The sequence below is a fragment of the Protomyctophum bolini genome (genome assembly GCF_963924005.1).
Source record: "Protomyctophum bolini genome assembly, chromosome: 4".
In the NCBI taxonomy this organism is placed as follows: domain Eukaryota; kingdom Metazoa; phylum Chordata; class Actinopteri; order Myctophiformes; family Myctophidae; genus Protomyctophum; species Protomyctophum bolini.
The window spans coordinates 41,754,943-41,778,780 of record NC_137865.1 but is presented as its reverse complement, the minus strand read 5'-3'; the positions used below and the strand labels follow the sequence as shown (position 1 = coordinate 41,778,780).

Genomic DNA, 23,838 nt, shown 5'->3' with positions numbered 1-23,838 from the left:
CCTGTGCCCAGAAGGAGAAGGGGCTAGTTAATTCTAGTTAATTTCTGCATCTCTTATAGGGCCCATTTAATAGGTGATGTAATGGTAAAACAAACGGTGCCAAAATTGTTCCAAAATTGGTACTATCCCATTGAGATAGAATGAGCACTTCTGCATTCCATTGTTACAATTAGTCAACGCTAGTGTCGCCACTCTCCTACTAGATTACTCTGGTGGCATGGCAAGTATTTCACACAGCTTAAGTTAAACATTTCTGAACTATCCCTTTAAATAGCCGTTGTATGATGGATCTACATTCTACACAGGCACCAAAATACTTGACGCTACCGGTGTTACAAAAAAACCCATGATCCATCGAATTGTGTGCGTCTGACTGGCTGACTGACTGACTGGTTTTATAATATAACTCTGTAAATTGTGCACAACATGAAAGGATGGTGGGGCATAAAATATGGTGTTGGTGTTTAACGCACACACCCGAGTCCCGACTGAGACCGAGCCGGGGCAGCTGGCCAGGCAGGCATGGCCTGTAATCCTGTATCTGTAATTCTGTATTAAACAAATCGTTTAAGGACAAAACGGAGTCACCGAACTTGTTAAGCCACCACTTTTGACGTAACACGGGAGGAACCCAGACTCCCCCCGCCCATATTATGACGTCACGCTGGGCTTTGACAGAAGCTGGTGGTGCCCGGAAGAAAAGATGGCGGATCATGAGGAGCAGTTATCCGACGAGGAAAAGGTAAAAGATGCCGATTTTTATCCCCGCGTAGGCGCCGGCGGGCGTTCGAACATGCAGCGTGTGTGACCGGGGACCGCGCGCAGCCTTTTCGTCCGGTCCAAAGTGCACGTAAAGTGGACATAGACATGATAAACGGGCCGCGGTCGGTGCCGCTGCTCGCTGCTGCTGCCTGCTCTTATTATTTTTAGCTCAACTTCCGCTCGTTTGCGAATCCTCCCTCGGATCCTTGTACGGTCCGGACTCAAAATAGGAACCGTTGCACCTAGTTACAAATTAACCTGCGCTAACCTCCATCCGTGTGCCTTTTACCGAGGGAAGAGAGCCTATGCATCCCGCTGAGGGGAGCGCTGGCTGGCTGTCAGCTAGTGGGGAGCTGCCCTTGTTGTGTTGCCTGGTTGTTGTGAACTGAAGTCACTTCTCACACACACACACAGACGGGTAGAATGGCTAGCTTTGTTTAGCCGCCTACCGCCTGCCACCACCACCCAATATACCGGACTATTAGCATGCTGCTTAGTTCACACAGATGCACCTTTTTATTGCTTGGGAATTGTGCTTTTTAGTGACTGGCTGGCTGCTTTTACAAATTAAGAATCGGGTGTGATTGTGCATTGGAGCGGGTTTAAAAGCTGCGTAGCAATTGAATCACAACAAAGTAACTTCATCTATTCTAGTGTTGTACACTACTACAGCGTTTACATTTGTTATTGGTCAAAAGATAAGATGGCATTTTGGCCAGTTCAGTCAACAGTAAAGAGATGTGGTGTATTCTTTGTCTGATAGAGCTCAAGTTTATTAGACTTTTGTCATGTCAGTGACCAATGGGTGTGGTCTTCTTTCACTTATACACGATATTACCTCACCTCGCAGTCGCAACTGCCCTGCCCCAACCCTGGGGTGTGTGTGTGTGTGAGACTGTGTGTGTGTGTGTGTGTGTGTGTGTGTGAGAGAGAGACTGTGTGTCACTGTGTTAGCCCTGAAACATGACTGTCATAATCATGACAGCCAACTGACAGCCAATGTTCAGATTTCAACTATAAAGCGCTCACCACGGTGCCGGGGATGTTAGAATTTAGCTGGGTCGGCTATTACCATCCGTGCATTCTGTTGCGCGTTGCTTAATAGAAAAAGCGTTTTTATCCAAGCATTCCAGCTATTTATCTCAAACTGGGTGCGTTCGGAAAACTCACAGTTCCACACCGGGAGCACACTCGCCTGTTAGTTTGTATTGGCAGTGCGATCAGTGCGCCTATATCGAACACACCCAGTGTATCAGAGTGCAACATGCCTCCCAACCGATAGGGGCGTGTACTATGCATTTTATTAAACGGGAGGTCCCGGGTTTGATTCCTATCCTGGCAATGTGTTGAGGTGTCTCTGAGCAAGACACTTGACCCCTTAACTGCTGTCACCCTCAAGTCTGATCCCATTATTTTGGTGAAGCCGAAAACGAAATCCCCCCCTGCAGGATCAGAGTGTCGACATAATAGCCAAGGGCCCCTAGAGCTTGTAGTCGACTTGACCCGTCTTCTGTAATGTCACAGATCATTTGAGTTTGATCCCCACAACTAGAGGTTAGTGAGAGCAGTCAGAGCACAGTCCATCACTCACTAACCTAACCACCACGTGTTCTTGAGTAAGACACTGAAACCACCTCACTGCTTCAAATGTAAATCCCTGCAGTTGCAATGTGTATTTTCAGGTCCACGTCTGCGACGTGGTATCCGAGAGCAGGCAGGTGTTTGTTTTGGTCATTCGTAGGATTGAGTTTAAGGCAGCAACATTGAAGACGACTCGTCCCCAACCACTCTCTTGCTTGGGAATCATGACTAGCTATTATCGTATCAGCATGTGCTTTGAACAGTAGCTTTTGTTGTGTTTACACTACAGAACAAGGCTATTATCGTATCAGCATGTGCTTTGAACAGTAGCTTTTGTTGTGTTTACTCTACAGAACAAGGCTATTGTATCAGCATGTGCTTTGAACAGTAGCTGTTGTTGTGTTTACAGACAAGCTACTTAAGTTGTGCTTATCGGCCTGCCTATAACTATGCATGTCAAGGAGAGCCCATCTCGGTCTAAGGAGCATAAATAAACAAATGTCTTGATTTCAACTTAAGTGAGCGTCACTGCTACTCGTACATCTCCAAAACAAGATGAAATCTCACCAGGGGAGTTAGTCAACGAACCAAATCCCTTTTTAATCTGTTAATGATTTAACAGAAGAGGAAGAGTCTCTCTCCTCCGCCTTGGATAACCAAGCCGTGTCTGTTTCTCTTCCGTCCACTGGCCTTTGGCCTGACCGCTTCCTTCCTGGTTGGTTACCGTGAAGTGCACAGTTGGAGGAGAGACAGGGGAGAGAGAGCAGCATTAGCTAGTCTGTTGGCTGTCATTCAGTAATAGTATCGGATCATCTGCTATGTAACCGTTGGCTGTCTGTGCCTGGCTTAGCAGGGCCTTCCACCTCCTCTCCAGCAACTAGGCTGCATGCTTGATGTTAGCACAAGCATTAATAATACTTTGAATCAGTTTCTAGAGAAAAATAAAGGTCTTAAAGCAGCCTGGGAGTCTTGTCCTACGGTTCCTCTGTTGGACCTGATGTCTGGCCTGTCTTTCTGTCAGTCAGTAATGTGAGGATTGGGCTCGGTGAGAATACAATCGGATGAAGAGTCTTATCTATGAGAACAGAGTGGAAGTAGGGTACTTTATGAAGTAGTCTTGTCCATTGATGTATCGGTGTACAGGTTACTGGGTTAGATGTTGATGGGGCAGCGCAGGTTCACTGTTCACTATATGATACAAATGTATCTGTGGTGTTTAGACCTATTTGCAAATATGTAATGTAAAGGCATTTACCGGTATGTTGCAAAATCGTCAACCATGTTGAAAAAGGTTTATACATTTTCAAAAATAATTCTAAACATTGCGGAAATAGGGATCTACAAGCTTACAACAACATTGTGACCGATGTCCTGGGGTGAGCTAGTGTTGAGGCCTCTACTCTGTCCTAGTCTGTAGCTGTTGGAGGCAGTGAGTTAACACCTTGATAAAGTCACCGTACAGTAATTACAGTACAGTAATTAGACAGGAGAGAGATGGTGAGTGACACGCGGCAAAGGCCGTCAGGCTCGGGAGTCGAACCCGCGACACGCCGACAGGCAAGCCAGCCTGTCGGCGTGTCGCGGGTTCGACTCCCGACAGCCTCGGTGCCCAGACTGTTGAGCTAACTGTCTGGGGCCGGGCTGCCCTGGCATTTCTAACCTAAATAATTCTGTTTTAATTAATGTTTAAGATGAACCAGGGCTGTAACCTATTGGGATGACATTTAAGCCCGGAAGGATTAAAGGCTTTTTATGTTCAGTTAGTCCTTGATAATTAGAAAGCGTCCGTGTGTGGATGCATGCATTATGGATAGACACCTGCACATGATGGAAGCTTCCTTGCAAAGATTCCAGCTGGCAGTTAAATATGCCCTTCTTTATGGCTTTTGATGTAGTAGTCAGTGTGTGGGGCACATGGAAGATGTAGACAGAAGTCTGCATTTTAATATTCTGATACCTGAGCTATTGTCACATGTGATTTTTCTTGGTCCAAACTAGAGATGGACTGGACAAGTATCTTGTTTCTTGCAGTTGGAGACGGTCAGGGATTGTGAAGGGCTAGAAACGAGTACAGTCAGACTAATAACAGTGACAACAGTGTTTCTTTACTAGTGAGTCCAGAGGAATGAAAAGTCTTGTCTGTACACGTCCACTGTTATGTCACTGATGGAGAGAGAAGGAATGAACACCTCAGTGGTGTTGACTAAGGGGGGGGCGGACTACCATCAATGCACTTGCTGATACAACCTGTGCTGTGACTGTATCTGCGAGAACTCGTTGACTGGACGAAAGGAAAGAAAAAATGAAATAAAACCCCTGCCCGTTTGAGAAGCCAGAAACATTCTTGCCCGAATATTTGTGTACTTGCAAATAAGTTGCATCGGGCTCACATTTCCTCCTCACATTTTGTCTTCGTCACATTTATCACACTCCCTACAATTTAATGACATTAGACTGATGACTGAAGATGGCACCATCTTGTGCCACCCAGAAACAGACCCCCCCCCCCCCCCGCCGCCACACACACACACACACCCAAACACTCCCGTTATCTGTCTGGTATATTGAGAATGAGATGGAGAGATGCCTTGGGGCTGGGTGGGAGGCAGGCAGATTATTACCGTAGCTTCTCATCTTTTCAGTGCGACCTCTCCAATTCTTCTTCATTGGTTGGGGAGCTGCAGTGTGGTGATAAGCCTGGCTGCGTGTGTGTGTGTGACTGTGTGTGTGTGTTTGCAACTTTGCACGTGTGCACGCGCCGGCAGGCATCTGGAGTGTACCCACACTGCCGGGGGTCTCGCTTGCTCACTCTTTGTGTTCATATATTTCGTGCATGTGTGTAATTCAAAGGCACAAAACATATACATTGCTAAAACAAGTGTTGAAATTAGGCTACTAATGATTCATGGCTTCATGGTTACTCTAACTGAATTTTAGTAGTCATGAAATGACTCCCAAAAAGTAGTTGACTAGTTACGCGAGATATATTTCTTTCATCCAATAACTATGATGAATTCTTGTCAAAAACGTCTCGAATACAATCAGGTGGGACAGTCACAAACCTAGGGTAGGTGAAATAGGATCATGGATTGGCTCTTATAGTCTATTTTTACGAATGAGCTGTCATCTGATTGGACAAAACCCCTAGCAAACTTGTCAGAGGAATCTTGTGCCTGTTGTATTCACGGTCTGTTTTGATATAATCTTCTAATGGCATATATTTCACAACCATTTCACATAAATGTGTTGTGTGACCACTTCTCTTAATACTATTTTTATTTTTACTCACACAGTCGAGTGTCTGCCCCTACTAGAACCCTGTGCTCTCTTAGTCACAATTTCCGCTGAATTTCTAACCATTTCATTTACCACCCGAAATATCTCAGTTAATTTCTGACCACTTGTTCCATTTCACACATGTGAAATGGAAGGGCTGTTAAGTCCCGCATAATCCTGCAATATTTCCATTGGGACAAAAAAAGAATGATTGAGAGATAAGGCCATTACAGCACCATGGACAGCGACACAGTTTGCTTACTGCTTATGACAGTAGGTCATGCAAATGATGCTTTAGTTTATACTGGTTGGGAACAACGTTTTGAATTTAAACGACGTTCTCCTCTGCATTTAGTCAAGGGTAATTACCACACATGCTTCAGGTGCACTGTATCAGCATTATTGCAGGGCGTTGCAGGATTTTGCAAGGTTTTCTTTTGGGACCGTCGCAGGTATTAAAAAAACACCCCCTCCGGCAACGCATTTGCGTTTGTTGGTGGTGGTACCCAATCCTGATGCAGGGCTCCGCTCTACCCCTACACTGCTGCCAAAACGACACTCACAAGGAAGTCCTTTTAGAAATATCTTTATTTAAATTATTACAGAACATTTATTACTAGCAAAGCCACAGCAAAAACAACTCTGTAATGACACCAAAGGTGTCTCTGAGATGGATATGCAGCCAGTGCTTTATAAATCAAATAAATCAAATAAATCAAATCAACTCAACTGTTTGATAGTCTGTCGACTAGTGGTTATAGTTCTCGACTTCGTAAAACACGTAAAACACGTGGTAGTAACTTAAGAAAGTTTATGTCCATGAGGATGAGGATGGTGATTGATTATGAAGGGCCAGGGTCAGATAATAACCTCGTGTCACATAAGCACTATCTCTGTTCTGGGGAGTGCCAGCATTTCAAGAGAGTCAGGCTTGTTGTCGGATGCTTCCTGGCGCCAAAGCACCACCTCACCTCATCTCACCTCCACAACATACTGTAGCTCCACGCCAGACTGGAACTCAGCCATGGGCCAAGGTGCCTTTCACAGGGTGGCTCTAACTAACACCGTTAGTATTACATAATAGGGAGATGCAGTAGCCCATGTAATTTGGGGGTGGGGGAAAAGGAACTCTTCTCCATCTCTTAGAAAATGTTTATTTATAATACTAAGTAATTGAGGAATTGGATGGATGATCTAAACTAATGTTATGATAGAGTACATGTGTAATAGAAATACTGAAAAGTAAATATCTCATGACCGATTTGAAGCCTCCAATTTGAACTGAGTTCAAACTGAGTATGAAGCGACTGACACAAACTACTTTAACAATATTTATTCAGGCCTGGGGAGCTTCTATTAAGTTAGTTCAGTTGGCATTGAATTTTCCCCCCTGAGTTTCACATCCACTGCTGTCTTGAGTCTGTTTCAACTGCCTCACTGCTCTGTTGTCACAGTCTCTAGTGTGTATGTGGGTGCGTACTGTTATAGCCGCACTCTAGGAAGTGGTACAAGCCGGTGCCCGAGAGAGAGGAAGTGTTGCTACCTTTTCTGTTCTAAATGGAGCTGATGCCTGGTGGTTGTAGATCAGTATCTCATAATGTCAGAGTCTGCTGTACAGATAAAACTCAGAGGACATCGCTGCACATCATGTCATGTCAGGCTGTGACAGCCACAGGGCCCTAGATTTGTGTGCAACACAATGTGCACGCATGAATGCACACACCTGATGGTGGTACGCAGGTGCGTGTGTGTGTGTGTGTGTGTGTGTGTGTGAACTGTTCTGGACTATGTGTAACGTACGTGAGTGTGTATATAGGAATAGGATTGTCTGAATTTCTTAACCGCGATTAATGATTAACTATTAATTCATTTTGGTGTTAGCGTTATGTTATGCTTTAGCTATTGTTATGCTTTAGCTATTGAAAAATAGCAGATCTACGAGCTTGTAGGTCTGCTATTTTTGAAAAATCGAAGAACGACTGACATAGAAACATAGCTTTTTCAGAAAACTGTCAGGATGTAGAAGACATTTTTTAGAATCTGATCTCAGGTCAAAATGGGTTAACTATTAACATGCCTACTCTCCACAGACTATACATAACGATCAGAAAGGTTTAATTACACCCTCATCTACACCCCTATCCCATCCCATTACTAAAGGAATAAATCCCAATCCAGTGCTATGCCATCCTCTCTAGATGCTCTCAAAGTGAGACATGCCCAGAGGCTGACCCAGAATCACTACTGTCTGTATAACGGGGTGTAAAGCAACCCCTACTGATAACTTATGGTACTAACTTATATGGTATTGGTTGATTTGACCATGCTAATAATGCCAAAATCTCAAGATTGTGCGCCCTTAATTATTTACTATGAGTATTTACTTATCAAATTATTCCTGTCTGACAAACGGCGCACCCTCCTAGTGCACACAGAGGATGCCCAGCCTCAGTCGTAATTAAACTGCTCGTCTTTCCAGCCAAGCGCTCAGATAATAATTAACAGTGTTGGCAGCTGGAGTCAGAATGTATTAGAAATAGACCCTACGGAAGCTACACGGGGCCCATTGGAGCTTTAGTTATGAAATCATCAAATATTTGAGCAAGTGCCAGGTGCTTTTGAACAGACCAGGCCAGTAGTACTTTTTCTACTTTTTTTCTGTAGGTAGAATGTTTGTTTTTTGGTTTGGTTTCTAGTCCTACCTCTGTCCTCGTTTTAACCCATTTAGACCTGAGAAAAGATTCTACAAATGCCTTCTAAATACTGACAGTTTACTGAAAAACCTATGTTTCTATTCTATGTCAGTGGTGCTCAAACATTATCATGTCAAGGACCCCCAAAAATATATGTAATTGGCTGCCGTTTTCACGATCAAAAATAGCAGACCTATAAGCTTGTATGAGCTTGTAGATCTGCTATTTTTCAATAGCTAAAGTATAACATAATGCTTAAAACAGGTTGAGGTTCTCGCTCAAAATGGGTTAAGCCGTTAAGATATGTTAAGACAATTTCCCTCGCTGTGCTGGTTCGTATTCTAATAAAGCCCCTTAATCCTGGCAGTGAGAGTTTGTTTTTGCTGTGGGAATACAGAGGACTCATTGGCCTTGCTGCCCGGTTGACACACAACATAAATTAAAGTCAGTATTCATCATGTATTCAGGCTATCGGCTGCTGCCCTGTGCAGGTCTGATTAAGATAAAGGTGCTGTTTCAGCAGCCGAGGTGGTGATGTATTAATACTGTTGTCTCTATCTCATAACGACCTTAACAGATGGTTCACCTTCAACAACACATTATCACAATATCACATGGAAGGAGACAAACTCAGAAAGTAAAACATACTTGGATTTCAGTTCAAAATCTCACATAAAGTAGAGGACATTTAGGCTGTTTTTACAGACTTTGCGGAAAAGTGCCTTGTTGTTCATTTACGTCATGTTTAGAGGAATTATCAGCTCTTAACATGCCTGTGATTGGTTGGCTGATTTGCTCCTTTACATATGATGTGACTTTTCCCTTCAATGTCAATGGCGTTTAATTTACGTTGTATTTAGCAGAATTCTGACGTAATTTCTCTGTTCATTGTCGGTGGCAAACCTTGAGACGTGTGGAACAACATATTTTCTGATGGGGGTTGCCGGTCAATCACATATTAATTTTGGCGTCCTTGACATGAAATATTGACAACCACTGATGTAGACACATGAGGTTTTTCAGAAAAATAAATATCGACGTCTGACCTAAATGGGTTAAAACGTGTGATATTGATTGACAGCGTGAGCCTTTTTGCTGACTCTTGCCATTGTGATCTGCTATTAATGGTGATCGATCAGAACTTCAGGAGCGGAACAGATTTTGTTCTACATCTCGTGCTCAGAATTGACAAAGCAAAGCGTGCACGTGATGTGGGCCACCGTGAACTAAGGACCAATTAATAATTTGCTCTCAGAATCGGTAGGGAACTCAATGACATGAGAATGTCAGTTCAGTTCATTTATTTCCCTGCAGTGTCGGTATTTCTTGTGCTTGCATCCATCAATCCATTCAGCTCCATTCAGACTTCTAGGGTGGATGGATGGACTTTATTTTGTCATTGGACACAAATGTACAACGAAATTAAACTGTTGGCATCAATCCAAATGCAATACAAAAGGGTAATCATATAGTAATGCAGAAGTTGTTAGTATTGGCAAGAGTAAAAACGGTAAAAGAAAAATACAGCTTATGTACAGTCAGGAGTTCATATTGTCCTGGGGGGGCGATGCGCTAAGCTGTTTACACCCATGTTTTGGGAGTAAAGGAATTTTCCAAACCTCCCACGTTAGTAGTCCGATTCAGTCATCTTTTTTTTTTGTCAGTGAATTTTGTGGAGGGACGCTCTTTCTCAGGTCAGCTCGGATGCAGACTTACACGAGACCAAAGCTTTGCTGCATGTCATTAGAATACCTTATTCTAGACTACTAAGTCCTTTACATCCAAAATATGGGTGTAAATTAAACGGCTTAGTAAATTGGCCCCCTAATGCTTAACCCATTTTGACCTGAGATCAGATTCTCAAAATGTCTTCTACATCCTGACAGTTTTCTGAAAAAGCTATGTTTCTTCTATAGTCAGTCGTTCTTCGATTTTTCAAAAATACCAGACCTACAATGGCTTAATTCGTACAACAGAGTTATGTGCCAAAAATAGCATCTACAGTACATGCTCAGAATGAGTCACAACACTTTGTGAACTTGTAGATGAGCTATCTTTGGCATGCGACTCCGGTGTTTGACTCTGGCATACGACAAAGTATAAATCAAGCTGCTTGAAACTAACTCCAGTGTCCTGAATCTGTTCATCTTCAGGGGGAGATAATTGCTTTTCATTGCTTTTTTCCTGTTTTGTTCCTAGTGTTGCACACCAATCACTCTGAGCTTGTCTGCTACTCTGCTTCTCCAGGTGTGTGGCGTGCGTGCGTGTGTGCGTGCGTCGTGCGCTGTTCCTCAGCTCTATCCTTGAAGTTTGTTTATATGCCACAGCCATTGATGATCTACACCCCACACACACACACACACACACACACACACAAGTATACATGGCACACTTGACAGCATAAGTAAAATGTATGTGACGATGTATGCATTTACACACACACACTCCGTTCAGCATTGACAGCCACAATTGGGTCACTGAAATGCACAATCTCTCATTTTGACTTCCATTTGCCCCCCACACACACACACACACACACACACACACACACACACACACACACACACATATGATGTTTGTCCCCCAGAGCACCTCTCTGACTCTCAACATCGCTCATTAGTGAGAATCAATCTGCAGCTTGGTGTCGACTGCTAAGACTCTTGTACACACGCACACACTACTAATACGGGCCTGGGGGACACATTACACACATACGCGTGTATGTGCATGTATGTATATATTATATATATATACGCACACATGAGGACTCTACCACATGCTCACAAATATAGAGACAAACCCATTAACCCAAGCATACGGGTACTACTGACACTCATTTGTACACGTTATACAAATGCAAGCAGTCAACCACGCATACAAACAACCAGAGCTTTTACGCACATGAACACAACAGAATACCACAGGACAGGAGAGGCATCCAGAGATAGTCAGACAAAGGAGACAGACGGAGATATAGGGATTAGGGAGTGAGAGAGAGAGAGAGAGGAGGAGGAGGAGGAGAGATGCACTACTAACTAGACTTCTCACTCAGCTCATTTTAATGCCCTTATATGGTTGTTTAGAGCCATGATGCGGGGGAGGGAGGGGCTGTCTCCGTCTCACTGTCAGTTTGACATGTGACCTGGGAACAGGAAGTGTTGTGGTGTACAGCAGCACAGACAGACGTGGGGAAATGGAATGGATGAACGTTTGCATTATTACACAGCTGAGCACAGTCAGAGAGACTGAGAGAGAGACTATTATACAGCACAGAGAGACGGGAGAGAGTCATACATAGATAATGGTACGGTAGTGAGCAGCGGTGTGCATCTCCCCCTCATTAGATGATTGAGTACCTTATCTACTGTATAATCTATGAAACAATATGACTCAGGGATGATGCATTTTAATGCCATCTGATGCAGTTCTTAAACATGTTGACATTTTGTCCATGATTAATTCAAATGAGCCAATTGAGGAAAAATGAAAGTGTCCTTGAGCAAGATTCTGAACCCCTAAATTGCTCCTGATGTGCTGGTTGGTGCCTTGCATGGTTTCCGCCGCCATTAGTGTGTGTGTGAATGGGTGAATGTGCTGCACAATCTATGTAAAGCGCCTTGGATAAAGGCGCTATATAAATACACCACTTACCACTGTACTAAGAATGAATACTTTCAAAACTGACCCACACATGGCGTTCACTTTGATCTCTGCGGTGATGTTCGGCTTGGACTGGAGGTGTATGAACTGCAGTGCAGTTTTCCTCAGAAATGACACGATTCTGTTCTTGTAACTTTTCACCTAACTTAACATTTCTGCAAGCACTGTGCTGCAGCCTCGCTTGCCCTTTAGTCGCTGTTTTATCAGGTGACGACAAAAAAAACACAAAGATGTTGTTTATTTTCCTTCCCTGGCTGAAACTGCTGATAAAAGTGCTAAGGGGCACTCTGGGAGCTCTGTCCATTCTGCCCACGGATGAGTTATCGGCCCCGCTGGGCCATTTCACGGCTGACCTTTTCACAGATGAATGCAGTCAAAAACTCCAAAGTAATAATAACTATGTGAAGGTTTTTCTCATTTCGGTGTCTTGTGATTGTGTCCATGCTGACTGTACGGTTTGTTGTTGTGCAGGCTGTGTCAGACCAGAGCTCTGTCCGAAAGACGGAGTAATAATAATAATAATAGCTCGGATTTATATAGCGCTTTTCTAAAGTACCCAACGCGCTTTACATAAAACTGTAGGAACAACTTTAATACAAGAAACGACAACAAAAAGGCAAGTAAAATGTCGGTGCTGGGTTAAAAACATGAAAGACTAAACAAGGGATGGGGGGGGACATCTTAACCAGACCTCAGCTGGCGAAGGCTATCTTGAAGAGGTGGGTTTTGATTGAGGTTTTGAAGAAGGTGTGGTACTTTGGGCCTTGCGGACCATCAGGAGGTTGACTTCACTGGACCTGAGGTGTTGTGAGGGGGGGCGTAGGGCTCAAGAATATCGGAGAGGTAGGGGGAGCCAGGTTATTGAGAGCTTTGTAGATGGTGAGCAGGACTTTGTAGTGAATTCTTATTCTTTGTTTGACGGGGAGCCAGTGTAGGTCGTGGAGGACGGGTGTGATGTGGTCTCTGGAGCGTGTTATTGTACTGGTGAGCAGGCGGGCAGCTGAGTTTTGAGTTTAGAGTGAAACTGGATCGGAGAGACCTTGTTTAAACCCGAGCTGCAGGTAGATCAGTGAGGGAGAGAGTAACTAATAACTCCCACTGTCTCCCAGACAGTTTATTCAATGAGTGAACAATGTCATGAATAGGTAATTAGGCTGTGTTTCGCCCTACTCTGTGTTTATTGTTGGTCATACTGTGTGTGTGTGTGTGTGTGTGTGTGTGTGTGTGTGCGTGTGCGTGTGCATGTGTGTGTCAGTCAATCCGCAGCAGGTCTGCTGCGGATTGAGATACACATTGAACCTGTTTTTTGTACATTTAAAGTTAATTGCGACGACTCGAGCCAGTTTGAGATGCTCTCCAATTCCATACTTTTTTTTTATCAGCGAAATACTAGCGTTTAGATACATCAGACGCAAACCATGCTTGCATTTTGGTCTTAAAAGCGATTCCGAGATATTTACGTTCTAAGATGCTACGTCCCATAGAAGGCCAGTGGATTTTTCAGCTAGACACAGCTGAGCACCCGAAGAATGAACTGATATTAAAAAGCAACGAGGTACATTAAAGAAAGGCGTCAGGAGGCGCCACGTGGCACGGAGTGAGTTAATGTGACCCTTGGTGGTTTCCCAGGTCTAAATGGGTTAATGTGACCCTCGGTGGTTTCCCTGGTCCCACATGTCTTCATTTGCTCCCTCTCTGACGAGTATATAATGATTAAACCAGTATAAGAGCAGATGGAATTCCCCTGTCTGGCTCAGTGGTGGAACAACACCATGCTAATGACCATGTTACCAGGAAACCGTAGTACATGGTTGTAAAACTGGTGTGGTGATTACTTTGTTATAACTAGCTTTAAAAAACACATTTTTTTCCTATAGCAGATTTTAAAATAGGGTGCATTTTGCATCCCAAAACGCAGTTTATAGTTACAGGACGCAATAAAACAACGACCTCTGCATCCACGGGATGCACTTCTGTACTACTGTACTGTTTTTTTATTCTAGTTTATTTTGCTAGCTTTAGTTATAATAATTATGTCTTCTGTTTTCTACATGAATATAACCATATAAAATTAAATGGCAGTTGGCAAAATATGACTCCTAACGTCGTTGAAGTGGGACTCATAAAATGTCCTTGGGACTCGTCCTAAAAGACCATCCCTGCATCCCGGGACTCATTACATTGAAAACCTATTTACATCACTGTGCCTATAGTGTAGTATCTAATCAATTTGAAAATGATTTATATTTATAATCGATGAGTCTTGACTGTTTGCCTTTTCCTGTTGGCTGTGTGTCTGAAACCGTGTGTTCTCTGTTTTCACAGGTACGCATAGCAGCTAACTTTGTCATCCACGCCCCGCCGGGAGAGTTCAACGAAGTTTTCAATGGTGAGTGTGTGTGTGTGTGTGTGTTCTCGTCGACTAAGACGAAGTTTTTTCGTCAACTATACCTTTTTTCACTGACAAACTAAATGGAAACTAAAGTAAAACTAAGCTATGACTAAACTAAGACTAAATATACTGACAATTTCGTCAAAAAATAAAAACTACCGTAAAATGAAATGTTAGGAAGGGACAAGAGATCCAGTATAAGTCATTTTACACTTGGTTGCATGCTGAAAATAGCTGATCTACAATCTCTGCGACACGTTGTGAGCTTGTAGATCGGCTATTTACAGCAAGTCTGAAATCAGCCATTACGATGGCATCAAGGCCCGCCAAAATACATTTTAGTCGACTAATTCAACTGTAGATTTAGTGGACTAAAACTAGACTAACGCTAAAACATTCCAGGTGACTAAAATGTGACTAAAACTAAATTTAAGTTTCATTCCAAAGACTATGACTAAACTAAAACTAAAATTTGCTGCCAACAACAACACTGGTGTGTGTGTGTGTGTGTGTGTGTGTGTGTGTGTGTGTGTGTGTGTGTGTGTGTGTGTGTGTGTGTGTGTGTGTGTGTGTGTGTGTGTGTGTGTGTGTGTGTGTGTGTGTGTGTGTGTGTGTGTGTGTGTGTGTGTGTGTGTGTGTGTGTGTGTGTGTGTGTGTGTGTGTGTGTGTGTGTGTGTGTGTGTGTGTGTGTGTGTGTGTGTGTGTGTGTGTGTGTGTGTGTGTGTGTGTGTGTGTGTGTGTGTGTGTGTGTGTGTGTGTGTGTGTGTGTGTGATGTTCACCTCACAACACTGGTGCTACAACACGATGAACAACCGGAATCGCACATTAATTCTACAATTGAACATTTCCTCAAGAGTCGACGCAGAAGTGAACACTCCATGTACTGTGGCTTTGGGGAGCCTCATCTCGACTCGCTCTCAGTTCCTCCAAAAAGCAACGCAAAATGTGGGATGCAAATGATATCGGGGTCACGCTGGTGGGTGGGTGGGTGGGTGAGTAGAAATTGGCTAGTGCCAGGTTGTTACAGTATGTGTGGGTTGGTTGCGTATGGATTACAATTTAAGCATTTAGCGGATGCTCAGAGCGATTTACAGTAAGCGAGAACAACACATGGTATAAATAAATACATGAAATGCATAAAACAATAAGCAAGCTAAGGACCTGAGATCCGACTAACAGTAAAATATCTGTAAAATGAAACGATGCACTATACTGTACCTTAGAGCGTAGCAGTCATGACGACGTGAGACCCAGAAGCCAAGGAGGAAAATGAACGGGGAATCATTTCCTGGGCCCTGGTAGGGGGAGGGACTGCGACGCTCTATAGCAAATATCATAAGCAAGCCATCCGACTAACGCTAAAATATCTGTAAAATGAAACTATGCGTATACACTATTCTACTGTAGATGTGTATGGAAGAGCCTCTGTGTGTGTGTGTGTGTGTGTGTGTGGGAAAACATGGAGGCGTTCCATCTTTTTTCCATCTGCATGTCGTTTACCACTCACTGTGGTATAAATTCACCATGGCTCTTTAAGTCCCCCAACAGGGGCTGCTGTCACGATTAACTGGCGGCAGCTTTGATGTTTAGTTACGCATGTACACATGTGTATAACGTGTGTGTGTGTGTGCGTGTATGTGTGAGAGAAAGAGATGTGGAATGTGGCGTTGTCCCATTTTCTGATGTTCCCTTTGTGTTTGTGCCACCCTCCTCCTGTCCCTTTGATGTGTGACTGTTTCCTCCTCGTGTCCTTTGACGACGTGTCACTGTGTTTCCTCCCTACAGACGTGCGATTGCTGCTCAACAATGACAATCTCCTCAGGGAAGGTGCAGCGCAGTAAGTCTCCAGCGGGGGGAATACAATTAAAGCGCATCATTAGTGCTCATTGAACTCCACTCATAATGAATGCGTGTATTCGGTATTCCATGAGAATGAAAGGTGCGCTCGTGCAGATCTCCACCAGGAGGCATGATTCAATAATAATAGCTGTTAAATTCATAAAGCCATGACAGAATTGGACTGAAAGCATGGCATGTGATTATCTCTAGATTATCTTCCTCCCTCCTTCTCTCATACAACTTTCATTTGAGGCGATTTTATTTACCCGAGGGGGCAAAAAAAACTTGGAACAAATTCCTTACCAAGACATTTCATCACCAATGTGTTTGTAAAGGTTTCTAGTAATACATGGTCTTATGACATAGTCTGTAGGGACTATTGCTATATATACATTTTTTAAATGGCATAATTCCCGTTAACCGATTTGATGAATTAGTGCATTTCTAGGATGGCAGAAATGAGTTACATTTGTTACTGTACGTAGTACATACAGTACACACACTGAAATGGTTATATACTGTTGCATACTAACAAGCAACCATGTCAGTTCTTTATAAAGAACTATTTGTTCCATTCAGAACCCGTGCATCATGTTCTTTATAAAGAACCATACAGATGTGTTCCATTCAGAACCTGTGCACCATGTAACAGAACCATACAGATGTGTTCCATTCAGAACCCGTGCATCATGTTAACAGAACCATACAGATGTGTTCCATTCAGAACCTGTGCACCATGTAACAGAACCATACAGATGTGTTCCATTCAGAACCCGTGATATGATACAGATGTGTTTCATTCAGAACCCGTGCACCATGTAACAGAACCATACAGATGTGTTCCATTCAGAACCCGTGCATCATGTTCTTTATAAAGATATAAAGTAACAGAGACTTGTTTCCATGTTCTTTTTTTCCCCAGTGCGTTTGCACAGTACAACGTGGACCAGTTTACCCCAGTGAAGGTCGAGGGATACGAAGAACAGGTGAGTTTGTGGTTTATCAGCAGCACTGAAAGCATTGAACACAAAACACTAAGCATAATTGAAACACACTCTGGCCTTCCCTTAAGGCCAATTTATGCCCTTTCCGATGTTCATGGCGAGATCATCATTATCCCTCCTGAGGCCAGCACTCATGGTACAGCATGTACTGTACTGTACTGTATGAGTGCATAATCTCCTCCGGATGAGGACACGGCTAATGACCATAGACTGTAAAAAAAATATGGACATAAGTGGGGGGTGGATCCCGATCATAGACTGTAAAGGTAGCCACGCCCCTCAGAACATACTCGACTTTATGGTCATTTTTTAATAAATGGGACCATCATTTTCCAAAAAGAATATTATGACATGAGAGATGAGACTTTAAACTAGTGACTCGAAGCAGAAAGTATTCATGCCCATGTTTATTAAGGTAATACAGTCTAGGTGAAGTTGGGCCCAAATACATGGACCTCTATGGGTTTTTTTGGGCCCAATGACAGCGCCACAACAGGCCATTATATGAACTTTCAGGAAGTCAGGATTTCCTACTGGCTTCAGACACTATTGGCTTCACTGCCCCCCTGCTAATGACAATCCAACTGGCTCGTGACACTCTTAAACAATCGTAACTTCTGAAGTGACTGCAACCTTTTGCGGAGGCCTCTGCATACTGTAGTTTAGTTTTCCAGACCCTACTAGAGTCCACTCGGCTCCACTTATTGTAGCACTGATGTCTCCTCCGCCTGTGAACACCACCACACACACGGCAAAAAGCATACATCAGCCTTCACATTACCTCATCTCCCCTACTTATACAAATATAACAGCCTCGTAATGTTACTAGTGCTGTTTTCACAAGACGGGAAGTAATTTCTTATCACGGAGATGTATCCCAGCTATAGATGTGTCAGTTGCATTAAACGGGAACATGAGTTAACTTACAGAAGTGAAATGCCACAGAAAAACGGGGAACAGGCATTCAGATAATGTTTCAAAGAAAACAAAAAAAACTTTTAGTAATATCTCTGGTGTGGTGTTAGTTGTCAAACACGCAATCACTCCTTTTTCATGCCAGGATATGTCTGTAATGTATGTCCTGTCCCAGGTGTCCCTGTCCTATTAGTGAGATGCGAAAATACTTTTCGCTGTGCTGTACTTGTACTGTACATTGACAATAAATTGAATCTCATCTCTCAATCTCATCTCAAAATATTTTTAATTTTTAAGTGTGTTGCGATGAGGGTCAGTAGAGGGTGGGTTTAGGTGGTGTGAGATAGGACGCTTACTGAATCAGCACAAGTGTTTTTTTTTGGTTTTTTCAATCCACCTCTGGGAAGGAGAAAAGTGGATTACATCTCAGTTCATCAGGCTTGTCTTTAGTACAAGTGCCTGTTTGTCCCGCCGTGTATGCTAGGTCGTCTGTGCTGTGAACAAGTCACGCTGATGTGTCGAGGCCAGGTCGTTAAGTACAGGCTGTCATCATGAACCCTGTGTTGTAATTCCCTAGCCTGGAAACCAGACGAATCTCCCACAGGGAAGGAACCAAAAAAAAGCCCTGCCTGGTCATATTGGGTCTGGCACTCATCAGTTTGAATTACATTTAGCTCAGCCCAGAGTTGTGGGTGACCAATCAGAGTCCACTGTTCAAAGTGCGACTTTTTGTAACAACCCCCCTTGGAAAGAAATCTTCCACAACGAAGTTCCAGACTAATATCTACGCAGTGATATTAGTCTGGCCATGCCAGGGCAGTAACTCCCCTCTGTCTGTCTACATAGCTTAATCTCCCCTGTGCTTGAGGGCGTACATTTCATTTTACGCTCTCAAGAGTTAAAGTTCTAATGAGGGTCCATTTGGTTACCAACTCTCCATCATTTAGCTTCATGGGGACCACCTGGAACCTCCTCAAGGACCACTGGTGGTCCACTGGTGGTCCCCGGACCACTGGTTGAAAACCACTGCTACAGAGTGCTTGCCCCAGTGGTTCCTCTTCTCTCCTTTCCTTCTTCCTCTCCCACTCGTCATTCATCCTCCCTCCTTGTTCCCTCTTCTCTTACTCTGCTCCTCTGTCTCCTGACAGGTCTTAATCACAGACCCTCTTCTCTTACTCTGCTCCTCTGTCTCCTGACAGGTCTTAATCACAGACCCTCTTCTCTTACTCTGCTCCTCTGTCTCCTGACAGGTCTTAATCACAGACCCTCTTCTCTTACTCTGCTCCTCTGTCTCCTGACAGGTCTTAATCACAGACCCTCTTCTCTTACTCTGCTCCTCTGTCTCCTGACAGGTCTTAATCACAGACCCTCTTCTCTTACTCTGCTCCTCTGTCTCCTGACAGGTCTTAATCACAGACCCTCTTCTCTTACTCTGCTCCTCTGTCTCCTGACAGGTCTTAATCACAGACCCTCTTCTCTTACTCTGCTCCTCTGTCTCCTGACAGGTCTTAATCACAGACCCTCTTCTCTTACTCTGCTCCTCTGTCTCCTGACAGGTCTTAATCACAGACCCTCTTCTCTTACTCTGCTCCTCTGTCTCCTGACAGGTCTTAATCACAGACCCTCTTCTCTTACTCTGCTCCTCTGTCTCCTGACAGGTCTTAATCACAGAGCATGGTGACCTGGGCAACGGCCGGGTCCTGGACCCCAAGAACAAGATCTCCTTCAAGTTCGACCACCTCCGGAAGGAGGCCAGCGACCCCCGACCCCACGACGGAGACGCCTCCCTGGAGGGCTGGAGGAGCGCTGTGGACGCTGCGGTCCGGGCCTACGTGAAGGAGCACTACCCCCAGGGAGTCTGCACCGTAAGTTACACTACTATTCACTACTATCCTACCCCCAGGGAGTCTGCACCGTAAGTTACACTACTATTCACTACTATCCTACCCCCAGGGAGTCTGCACCGTAAGTTACACTACTATTCACTACTATCCTACCCCCAGGGAGTCTGCACCGTAAGTTACACTACTATTCACTACTATCCTACCCCCAGGGAGTCTGCACCGTAAGTTACACTACTATTCACTACTATCCTACCCCCAGGGAGTCTGCACCGTAAGCTTGCCAAATCTCTAAATTGACCTCTGTAGGGCTGTGATGGACCTAATGACAAAGTAGTGCTATCATTCGAATAGGGGCTTTTCTCAGAAGATCACTCTTCATATGACCACCGCGCTCTGACTAGAGGTGCGTCACCCGTTCAAAACATATCAAAATAAAGGGTAGTGGGTCGCACACACCAAGACTGCAGTTCAAATATAGTTTATTTCATATTTGAAAAAATGGACAAACGTTTCGGCCGAAACGTTTGTCCATTTTTTCAAATATGAAATAATTTGAACTGCTTTTCTCAGAAGGAAATCACAAAAAACGATTTAATACAATATTGATCAGCTTCATTTTGGTGAATGTGGTAAAGTCTAAAAACAACTGAGGCTTTTCTAGTTTGTTTAATTGTTTGTGTTAAAGGTCTTAAAACAACGGCAGTGATTATTTTGTGCGATTAATTAATTGGCAGTAATTTAAACTGTTTGTTTTACATGCACAGTGAACACGATTATAATGACACCTCATTAAGAAAGGTATTTATTTTTTTGAAACGAGGTTGATTTTTCATCTCCTGTATGAATGAGGCATCACCGAAATAACATTGAAGTGAAATAATCGCGTTGCATTTTGTGTAGTTATTAACGTTACTCGTGGTGTGTTAATGACCCTAAACGAGATTAGTACTGTAAAAGAAGGAATCCAACCGTCACTGATCACTCCAAATAACATTATCCATAATAGGTGGTGTCAGGGAAACTTTTCAGCACAGTGTGAAATAAAGTCAGGTCTGAAAGCTGTTTGGCCTCATGAGTGGTTGTTTATTAAACAGAAGATTAAGTCGACTGATGAGAACGCAACTACCTCTTATGGAGACAGTTGCATATAACATGAGGCATAAATGCACATACAGTCGTATATATGGATTGAACAGAATTTAGGAGAGGGTGTGTCTTTCTGGCCAAGTGGTAAATCTTACCGGCAGTATGCCAGCAAGCAACCAGCTTGAACCAGAAGACAAGACGTGACCTTGGTGTCTAGGGCAGGCCCTCAGAGCAGAGAAGGGAGTGAATCAGAGTCTGATATGTAAGAACAGAACCTTGAGTCGCACGCCTCCCCTGCTTGTACTTATGCTCAGCCGAGCACACACATCCTGGAGATAAAGGGTTAAAGGTCTAAACATGTCAAAGTAAATTTAAAGTGTGTATCTATGAACTAACTAAGGGAATCAGTATATTTCCCTAACAGTGGCTGTCATGAACAAATACAGTTTAGTTACCAGTGGTTACATGGGAAAGGTTACCACTTTGGAAATATAACAAACAAACACCTATCATTGTATATGGTAACAAATCACACTCAGATTTAAAAAAAAATGTCTTCTACATCCTGACAGTTTTCTGAAAAAGCTATGTTTCTATTTCGGTCGTTCTTTGATTTTTCAAAAATAGCAGACCTACAAGCTCAACCTACCTACGAGCTTGTTGATCTGCTATTTTTCAATAGCTAAAGCATAACATAAAAAAGGGGTTCCCGCCCCAAAATGGGTTAACTAGTCCTAAACAAACCAATATTTATCAACACTTAACTGTAATATTTTTGTTCTTAGAAACAAAAATGGTACAATAGAAAGATGAACCAGAAAAAACAAAATCACATTATGGACTGATTTAAGCGTGGACTCAACAATGCCACAGATGGGCCACTTGAGGGCGTTTCACACCATCTAACTCTAACTGAACCGAGCTGAGCTGAGCTATACTGTGTCGGCTTGTCAAATCCACTTTACTGGGAGCTGTGCTGATGACTACAAGTAGGAAGGAACACATCAATGAATTGAGTAATGACTTGAAACACAACTGACTGGCCACAGTGAAGGAAACGTCAGTCAGATGAGGTTTGGTAAGAACTGTGTCTCCACTATAAGGACCTGGTGTGCTTTGGTTATTGTTGAGAAGTGTACAGCACGGTTCTACTACATGTAGAGGAGAGATTGAGAGACCACAGCAGAAAGAGAAAACATTCCGTTCGACTTTAGCTATTGAAAAATAGCAGATCTACAAGCTCATAGCGCCGCTACGAGCTTGTAACTCTGCTATTTTTGAAAAATCGTGTGAACATGTGGCACGAATTAATGTATTATTCAGAGCCAAAGTTTTTAACTCAACTCTTTGCTTCTGAGGGGTTCCTGGAACAACATATTTTCAGATGCGGGGTCAGCGTCCAATTACATATATTTTGGTGTCCTTGACATGAAATATTGAGCACCACTGATATAGAAACATGAGGTATTTCAGAAAACTGTCAGGAATTAGAAGACATTATTTAAAAATTTGACGCCAGGTCTAAATGGGTTAATATGTTCCCCAGCACCCCACATATTTAGTTCCATACACCTAATCCATCATTGTCTAAATGGAAAGAATTGGCCGCCCCGTGTCCGAACCAGTTGAGAAATGACAGTGTTACCATGTGGGGGTCCCTGTACTGTACTGTACTGTACTGTACTGTACTGTACTGTACTGTACTGTACTGTACTGATACACCTGAAATCATCTAAATGCAATTTCCGTGCTCAGACACGGGTAGGTAGCCACCCAGCCAGCCAGGCACACACACACACACACACACAAAACTACTTAAGGAAGTGGTTGCACCACTTAAAAAAAGACGATGCACATAAAAAGGAGTTTTGTGTAATGTGCTGGCACTGAAAACAGCTGATCTACAAGCTTGTAGGCTATACGGTAAGAGACACTGCAGGCAACTAGGTATAAATCAAGTACACTTCTAGCACTAGAGTGTCTGAAGACACATTTTGAAGTTGATTATCTTTGAAGGGGAAGCTCTCAGCAGGTTCCCCTTCCATGACTTTTACTAAATATTCGATTCAAATCATCCTTTTTTTCTTTTTCATCTGAAACATTTTCTAAACTAGCCCTTACCCGTTGTGAGATATTTTTAATTCACTAATAAATTCATTATTAATTTATAATTTGTTAAATTGAAAAAAAGACCTCCATATTATTATGGTCAATGCCTGTGTGAAAAGTGGGAGCGATTGGTGCAGGCAGTGAGGAGCTACGGTGGTGTTTCTGACAGACAGACATTCTGACAGACAGACATTGACTGAATTATAGTATGATGATGATATCATTTTAGGCATACTTATACCATCCCTGATGGGTCATAATGACCCCTGCCAAACACACTTCCTCCCCCCACTCCCATGGGGGGAGGAAGTGTGTTTCACTCATTTTCTTCCTGTGTCATCATTGACTCAAAGAGTGATAACCTTCTCTCTGCAGATTTACGGGAAGACCATCGACGGACATCAAACGATCATCGTGTGTATCGAGTGCCATCAGTTTCAACCAAAAAACTTCTGGTAGGTTCATACGGAGGCCAGCATGCTTGCTGTGGGACTGTTGATGAATTCTCTTTTAAGTTCATATGGAGGCCAGCATGCTGTGTGATTGTTGATGAATTCTCTTTTTAATTCCAGACTTGTATTTGGGTTGCGCAGCTAAAATATTCTGAAGCTCACAACACGTGCTGTTGTCTCGATGATAAAAGAAATGGGTCATCCAAAGCGGTATACTAGTAGTA

General features: G+C 43.3%; 1 protein-coding gene across 1 annotated transcript in view; it reads left to right on the top strand.

The window, feature by feature from the left end:
* The first annotated feature begins 659 nt into the window (after positions 1-659).
* Positions 660-23,838, top strand: part of LOC308313519 (F-actin-capping protein subunit alpha-2) — a 32,110-nt gene continuing 8,931 nt past the window's right edge. Inside the window, exons 1-6 of the mRNA XM_080760675.1 lie at positions 660-742; positions 14,298-14,361; positions 16,151-16,202; positions 17,127-17,190; positions 19,782-19,988; positions 23,538-23,617. Coding sequence (XP_080616801.1) covers positions 704-742; positions 14,298-14,361; positions 16,151-16,202; positions 17,127-17,190; positions 19,782-19,988; positions 23,538-23,617 — 506 coding nt within the window. The 5' untranslated portion in view covers positions 660-703. The remainder of the gene's footprint in view (positions 743-14,297; positions 14,362-16,150; positions 16,203-17,126; positions 17,191-19,781; positions 19,989-23,537; positions 23,618-23,838) is intronic.